This window comes from Chiloscyllium plagiosum, unplaced genomic scaffold (genome assembly GCF_037043375.1).
Source record: "Chiloscyllium plagiosum isolate Xiang-an unplaced genomic scaffold, Cpla_swu_hap1 HiC_scaffold_21, whole genome shotgun sequence".
In the NCBI taxonomy this organism is placed as follows: Eukaryota; Metazoa; Chordata; class Chondrichthyes; order Orectolobiformes; family Hemiscylliidae; genus Chiloscyllium; species Chiloscyllium plagiosum.
In genome coordinates this window covers 49,175,867-49,184,174 of record NW_028270159.1, presented here as the reverse complement: position 1 = coordinate 49,184,174, position 8,308 = coordinate 49,175,867, and the positions used below count along the sequence as shown (strand labels likewise).

General features: G+C 42.1%; 1 protein-coding gene across 1 annotated transcript in view; it reads left to right on the top strand.

The window, feature by feature from the left end:
* Window positions 1-830: 830 nt before the first annotated feature.
* Window positions 831-8,308, top strand: part of glipr2 (GLI pathogenesis-related 2) — a 68,663-nt gene continuing 61,185 nt past the window's right edge. The window contains exons 1-2 of the mRNA XM_043719848.2: window positions 831-970; window positions 2,673-2,861. Coding sequence (XP_043575783.2) covers window positions 957-970; window positions 2,673-2,861 — 203 coding nt within the window. The 5' untranslated portion in view covers window positions 831-956. The remainder of the gene's footprint in view (window positions 971-2,672; window positions 2,862-8,308) is intronic.

Genomic DNA, 8,308 nt, shown 5'->3' with positions numbered 1-8,308 from the left:
TCTGGCAGCTCATTCCACACATGTACCACCCTCTGTGTGAAAAAGTTGCCCCTTTTATATCTTTTCCCTCTCACCCTAAACCTATGCCCTCTAGTTCTGGACTCCCCCCACCCCAGGGAAAAGGCTTTGCCTATTTATCCTATCCACGCCCCTCATGATTTTATAAACTTCTATAAGGTCACCCGTCAGCCTCCGACGCCCCAGCCTATTTAACCTCTCCCTCTCTAATAAACTAGTTAAACATGATTAACCTTTGACAAACCCATGCTGCCTCTGCCTGATCAGCTTGAACTTACCCAAGTGTCCTGTTATAATGTCTTCAATAAGACCTTCTAGCATTTTCTCTCTGACGGATGTTAAGCTAACTGACCTGTAGCTTCCTGTTTTCTTTCTCCTTCCCTTTTTGAATAAAGGAGTTATATTTGTTACTTTCCGCTTTAAGGGAAGCTTGCCCGAATCCAATGAAATAAAAAGCATCGCATCAACTATTCCACTGCCTACTTCTTGTAAAACCCTGGGATGGAATCCATCAGAACCTAAGAACTTGTCAACTCGCAGTTCCAGCAATTTATTCAGCACTACTTCCCTGGTCATTGTAAATTTCTTGTGTTCCTCCCTCTCTTTCAATTCCTGATTTAAGCTATTTCCGGTATCTTAATTGTACCCTCTCTAGTGAAGACCGATGTGAAATATCCGTTCAATCTGTCTACCATCTCCTCACCCTTCAATATTAATTCCCAGACTCATATTCTACAGGACCAAGACTTACTTTGTTAACTCTTTTCCTTTTTTTAAATAGTCTGAAGAAACTTTTCTGTTTTCATATTTTTGGCAAACTTTCTTTCGTATTTTAATTTACAAGAACTCATCAAGAACCAATTCCCATCATTCAGCTCTCTGCTTGGGGCTGACATCACTTTCCTCAGCCTTTCCGAATTTTGGTGAGGGAGAGGTTGATGATTTTCTCCAGGTGAGTGTCTCCTCGCTCTTTTTAAAATGAAGGTCCACTGTAGTGATTGTGACAGGATTAGCCAGTTGGATTGTAACAAGATTAGCCAGCCAGATCCCTGATTGGGGCTATTAATCTGGTCTAATCAGGGAGCCCTGACTGACATAAAAGGGTAAATATCAAGCATATTGGGTCCCTGAATGTCTGCCTCAGTGACAGGCAGCGCTATTGTCAAAGGCTATGCATTTTTAAATAAAGGGTGGTTTGTGATGGAATACTGGCCTCTGGGAAGTTATTTCATCCACCTCTCTCCTCACTCTTTTCAAACTTCACTCATGTGAAGAGAGAGGGAATGGCTGATTCCAATTACACCAAAATTAAAAACAATGGCTTCACTTGACTTGAATTGAATTTCAGAGGAGTTGTTGAGAGCTAGTTCACATCTCTTGAGTGTTTCTCATGCATGCCTCAACATGTCTTTGCATCAACTCTAATTGAAAAGTGATATCAGAGTGTTGCTCCAGGGTATCAGCCTAGATTCTGGAGTAGGATTTGAACCCCTAACAAAGGGGAGGTGATGGTCCAGTGGTGTTATTTGCTAGAGTGCTAATCCAGGGAATGTTCTGGGGACCTGGTTTCAAATCCTGTCATGGTAGATGGTGAAACTTGAATTCAGTTAAAAAAACAAGAATTGAGTCTAATATTGACCATGAAACCATTGTCAATTGTTAGGGAAAAACCCATTTGGTTCACTAATGTCCTTTAGGGAAGGACACTGACATCCTTACCTGGTTTGGCCTACGTGATTCCAGACCCACAGCAATGGGATGACTCTTAACTGCCCTCTGGGTTGGCAATAAATGTTAATCTGGCCAATGCTACCCTCATCCAATGAATAAATTTTTTAAAACTAACTCTAATCCAAATGGGAAAGAGCACCTAGACAAATCTAGCAACTTAATATCGGTTCTTCAAAGAAACTTAACAAGCAAGTGTCTGCTGTGTTTCTGCATTGAGGTGATTTTTATCTTTTTGGTCTAAGCTGGAAGTCCATTGACCAAAAATCCTGTAGTCAAAAGGACTGTCAGCCCACAAATCCTTAGACCAGTGGGACTGTACACAAATCTGTACCTGCACATTTATGGCAAGCCAGTTCTGTTCCTAGGATCATAGAATCCCTACAGTGTGGAAACAGGCTCTTCGGCCCAATAAGTCCACACCGACACTCTAAAGAGCAACCCACCCAGACCCATTCCTCCTACCCTATTATCTTATATTTACCCCTGACTAATGCACCCAACCTACACATCCTTGAACACTATTGGCAATCTTTGGACTGCCCACCTGATCTGCACATCTTTGGACTGTGAGAGGAAACTGCAGCACCCAGAGGAAACCTACATAGACACGTGGTGAATGTGCAAACTCCACACAGACAGTCGCGCGAGGCTGGAATCGAAGCCGGGTCCTTGGCACTGTGAGGCAGCAGTGCTAACCACTGAACCTGTGCTGCGTTCTTGACGTGCTGTGGTACTGCATCCTGCCTGACACTGTTCACAGAATCACTGATTGCATCAAAAGCACAGCTTCAGGCTGTGGCTGTTTGATTGGGTAAAAAAGAGACATTCCCTGCAGCTGGTCTTCAGCCTATCAGAATTTGATGTTCAGTGGTTAAAGTGGTTTGAGTAATTCTGCCTCGCTGTTGCTGTTCTTGCCTCAACAGATCTTTTTATAGATCCTCCTCTTCAACTGTGTTTTTTCCAATTTCGCTTCCGCCTTGCCAATTTGAAAGATTGATAAAAGGACACCTTTTCGAGTCTGCTCCAGCTATTCAGGTTTCAGCAGTTCCCCTGCTCTGTCCTTCTCGTGTCAGAAATACATACTTCAAGATTTTCATCCTTTATCAGTGCAGGTAGGCAGAATGTATTTTTTACAGAGTTTTTAAAATTCCATGTTGATTCACCTGTTTTAGATAATTGGAATGTATTAATCAAACTATTCATTACAAATTAAAGGAGATTATTATTATTGGTTAAACCACATATGGCGTACTTTGCCTACACACACTGAAGCTGCGAAAATAAGTCGTGGTTTATGTCTGATAAGCTCAGACCATTGTAGACTTAAAGGAAAGTTGGTGCAGAATTTACAAAATAAAATGGCTGTATTATGTACCTGGGTGAAAGATTATTTCCATTGAATGTATCAAGGTGAAACAGTGAAACAAGGGAACAGTGTCCCAGTTATGGACACTGAGCATCCAGACATTTTCAAGTGGGAGCTGGGCAACAAGTGGGACAAGATCATACAGAAAGTTAGAATCTATTAATGTATAATCATAATGACTCTTGGCTTGTTTCTGATTTCTTCCACCCCTCTCAGAAGATTCCATAGTTGTGGTGAAGTATTGCTGTAGCTAGCATGAATGCACCAACTGCATCTCTCTGGCCAATGTTCTACAGACTGGACTGTAACTGTCGTGTCCATCTTGAACGTTCCTGCCCTGTTCCTGATTAATGGTTTGCTGCCATTGCTTTCACCCTCACATGCCTTGCTCTCCGTATTTTCTTAATTCATTCTTTTATGAGGTTGTGAGCATCACAGTATTTTCTGCCCATTACTCGAGATGGCTGTCAGCTGTTTTCTTGAACCACTGCAGCACCTGCAGCTTGGACTGGAAATGGACATTCTCCTTCATTCCTCTTTGACTTGTCATGAACAGTTTGATCTAACTGAGTGGCTCATTCACAGACACTCAAGAGTTAACCACATAACTCTGGATCTGGAGTCACATGTAAGCCAGACCAAGTGAGGACGGCAGATTCCTTCCCTACCGGACATTAGTGAACCAGATGGGTTTTTAAAACAATTGTGATTAGTCACTATTACTGGCACTAGCTTTTATTAATTAAGTGAATTTAAATTCCATCTACTGCCCTGACAGGATTTGAACACAGGACTCCAAAGCACTAAACCAGTCCATTACATAACTAATCCAGTGACATTACCACTATTCCACAGCATCTGCTAAAAAGTTCTGTCTTTCAATTCTTGTTCCCCTGGAGGCAACATGCCTTCACCTTCCCACATTCCATTGCACCATTGCTGCCATTGCTATTTATTGACCCATATCCCTCAGCCTCCACACCCACAGACTGAGGAACGAGAATCAACATAGATTGTGAAGGCTAGGTCATCCCCAACAATCGTAATTCAGTTTTTAAAGCAACTAACTAAAAATTGTTGGTGTGATTTTATGTCGCTTTGCAAAACAACATTTGACAAGGCTCACATAAGAGACTGGTAGCTATAATTAAAGCTCAGGCAAATTATTGACCTGGCTTCGTGAGAATGCAGAGTATAGAAACAGGCTGCATACTCAAAGAGGAGGGAAATGACTATTAGTGTCATGCAGGCATCTCATCTGGACCCACAGCTATTCACAATATTTATTCAAGATTTAGATAGCTGACTGGCAAGTATCTAAGTTTCCCAATGAACAGGTTGCTGGGATATTATGTGGAGTAATTAGAAGCATTAAATTACAGAGACATTGGTACATTACGTGACTCTGTAGAAGATGGATTTCAAATCAGTCATGCGTGTGGTAATATAGTTTGGATTGAAAAAAGGTTAAATCTGAGTAATACTTTAATTGTGTAAAGTATAGGATCAGTGAAGGTCCAAAGAGATTCAGGGGGCATGTAAACAGATCTCTTTATAATTAGAGGGCCATAATATGTAAGGAGAAGTTTTTAATACATCTATACAAAGTCCTGGTTGACCCAAATTTCACCTTATAAAGGATATATTGGCCACTGTAGGAGGGCAGTGCAGATTTACCAGAATGTTACTAGTGTTCTGACGCTGCGATTAACAGGAGGGATAAGACAAACTTGGCTTGTATTTCCTGGAACATAAAATGGTAATTTTATTCAGTTTATTAGAAATTTGGAAGGATTTGGTGAGGTAGTTAGAGAGAATCTCTTTATATGCTAGGAGGGATGTCCAAGACCTGGCAGCCTTTAGGAGAGAAGCCATTCAGGAGAGAAACTGGGAAATACTTACTTGTACAAAAGGTGATACAAAAGTACAACTTGCTTCTTTAAAAAGCAAAAACCTCAATTCACAATTTCAGATGGGTGACCATTATGCATTACTAGTCAAGCCGTGATGTAATTGAATGTTTTTTTAAATTCATTCATGGAATGAGGGCATCTTTGGCTGGGCCAGCGTTTATTGCCCGTCCCTAATTTCCCACGTTGCTGTGGATCTGGATTCTGGAGTCATATGTCGGCCAGACCAGGTAAGGATGACAGTTTCCTTCCCTAAAGGACAGACGGAGATCCCCACCCCCCACCCCAAATAATGGATTCATGGTCACAATTAACCTCTCAATTCCAGATTTGTGTTGAATTCAAATTCCACCAATCTGCCGTGGTGGGATTCAGACCCTGGTTCCCAGAATATTACCTGAGTTTCTGGATTAACAGTCCAGTGATCATACCACCAGGCTGTCAACTCTCCCAGAGCAAACTCAAGGGTGAATGGTCTACTTCTGCCCTGAATTTGTATTCAAGGGTTTTCTGGGATTTGGAATAAAGGTGAGTGGACGAGGTTAGGCTACAGATTCGCCATTGAGTAGCAATGGGCCACCATCATATTTCCTCTGCCACAGCCTGAAGGAAATGAGCCCCAACTCCCTCTTTGACTTCCAGAAGCCCCAGACACTCTCCTCTATATTCACTGCCATTGCCCCCCAACTGGGCCCTTTTTTCCACAGGTCTTCTGAGAGACAACTGGGTGGAATATAAAATTGTTCTTCTCACATGACAGTAATTCACTAAGTTGGAAGTTTAAGACAAGCAGAACCAGTTTGACTTAATTGGTGTTTGATTCATTGCTGAAAATCCTTCAGCCTGATAAAAACAAAGACAACAGCCATGACATGGAGGCGCTGGTGTTGGACTGGGGTGTACAAAGTTAAAAATTACACAACACCAGGTTATAGTCCAACAGGTTTAATTGGAAGCACTAGTTTTCGGAGTGCTGCTTAGCTAGTGCTTCCAAATAAACCTGTTGGACCATAACCTGGTGTTGTGTGAAAAACAACAGCAACTTCCATTTACACAGAGTCTCTGAATGTTTGTGCACTGTAAATCCCAATGATTGGCTGACTAAATGGTAACGCATGTTCCAAACAGACAGTGAACAGACTGTACTCGAGCAGCCTGTGCTTGCAAACGACAAAACAAATTGCCTACCGTTAGATATGATTTTACAATTTGACTGTGCTGACTGAGTAAGCCTGACTGTACCAATAGCTACACGAACAACTAATTTAAGGTATTCACTTGAGGTTGCAACATGGCTCATGTATATTTGCGAGAAGCAACACACTTCTGAAGGTCCAATGGCCTGCTTCCACACTGTAGATTTTTTATGAAAGGTATCTATTTATAGAATGCCTACAGTACAGAAAGAGGCCACTTGGCCCATCAAGTCTGCACTGACCCTCTGAACAGCATCCCACTTTATCCCATTACTCCACATTTACCATGGCTAACTCACCTAGCCTGTTCATTCCTAGAGTATGTTAGGAAACCGGAGTATCCAGAAGAAACCCACGCAGATATGGGAAGAAATTGCAAACTCCACACAGACACTTACCTGAGTTTGGAATTGAAGCTGGGTCACTGGTGCTATGAGGCAGCAGTGCTAACTACTGAGCCATCATGTTACCCTGTGCAAGGGGTTTGCGGTGACTATAGCTCCCCATTGCTTTCTCAATAGCAATGCTTTGGCTGATCAGAATTAACTTGCCAAACAATCAGAATCCTTTTTTCTCTGCTGTCATCTAAATTGTTATCATTTTTTTTACACAGAGACATGACAGCTTGTCCAAACCAGCCTTTCTACCTCTGTATCCGCAATACAGTTAAACTAAAAACTTCAAAGACCTTCAAAATTGATCCCAATAGTTCCTAATTAGACATTCGAACAACCAATCCCAGACTCTGCAAATAATCAATTCTCGACAATGGTTTGGATCTTAAACAAAAGTCTTAACAATTAACTCACAATATAGTAACTTTTTCAGAGCAAAAATTAAACAATAAAGTAATCTAATAGGTCTAAACTTTAAAACCAACAGTCTTTGTTTTCAGACCAATCACACAAAAGACAGACAGACACAGTTAAGGGATAAATCAAAGAAAACAATAAAACTGGCCCAATTACGCAAGTGGTTTTCATGATGTGTTGTTCCAGACATAGATAAGACCATGAGACGAGACTATAAGATAGAGGTACAAAATTAGTCTTTTCGGCCCATTGAGTCTGCTGTGACATTCATATATGTTTCTAACCCCCATTTACCTGCCTTTTTCCCGTAACCTTTGATCCCCTCACCATTCAAGAACTTATCTATCTCTGTCTTAAATTCACTCAATGACTTGGCCTCAACAGTCTTCTGTGGCAATGGGTTCTATAGATTCACCACCATCTGGCTGAAGAAATTCCCTCCCATCTCAGTTCTAAAGAACCACCCCTTCACCCTGAGGCTGTGCCCTTGGGTTCTAGTTTTTCTTGCTAGTGATAAACATCTTTTCCACACTATCCAGAACTCTCAGTATTCTGTAAGTTTCAATCAGATCTCCCCCGTCCTTCTAAACTCCATTAACTACAGACCCAGAGTCCTCAACTGCTCCTCATATGACAAGACCTTCATCTTTAGGATCATTCTTGTAATACTCCTCTGGGCCCTCTCCAATGCCAGCAAATCCTTCCTTAGATATGGGGCTCAAAACTACTCACAATATTTCAAATACGGCCTGACCAGTGCCTAATGCAGTCTCAAGAGAAAGTGAGGACTGCAGATGCTGGAGATCTGAGTCAAAAAAACGTGGCACTGGTAAAGCACAGAAGGTCAGGCAGGATCCGAGGAGCAGGAGATTCAACATTTCGGGCATAAGCCCTACATCAGGAATGTGGGGGGTAGGGCTGAGAGATAATTAAGAGGGGCCGTGGGGCTGGAGGGACAGTAGTTGGGAAGGTACCTTCCTCCAGCCCCCTCCCCACCCAATTTATCTCTCAGCCCCCTTCTCCCCACCTCCCTCCTTATTCCTGAGGAAGGGCTTTTGTCCAAAACGTCGATTCTCCTGTTCCTTGGATGCTGCCTGACATGCCCTTTGTTTGCAGCTCCACACTTTTCGACCCTTATACAGTCTCAACAGTACATCCCTACTCTTGTATTATAGCCCTCTTGAATTAAATGCTAGCACTTCCTAACTGCACCGAACCTGCATGTTTACCTTCAGAGTATCCTGAACTAGGACTCCTCTGTTCCTTGGTGCTTCA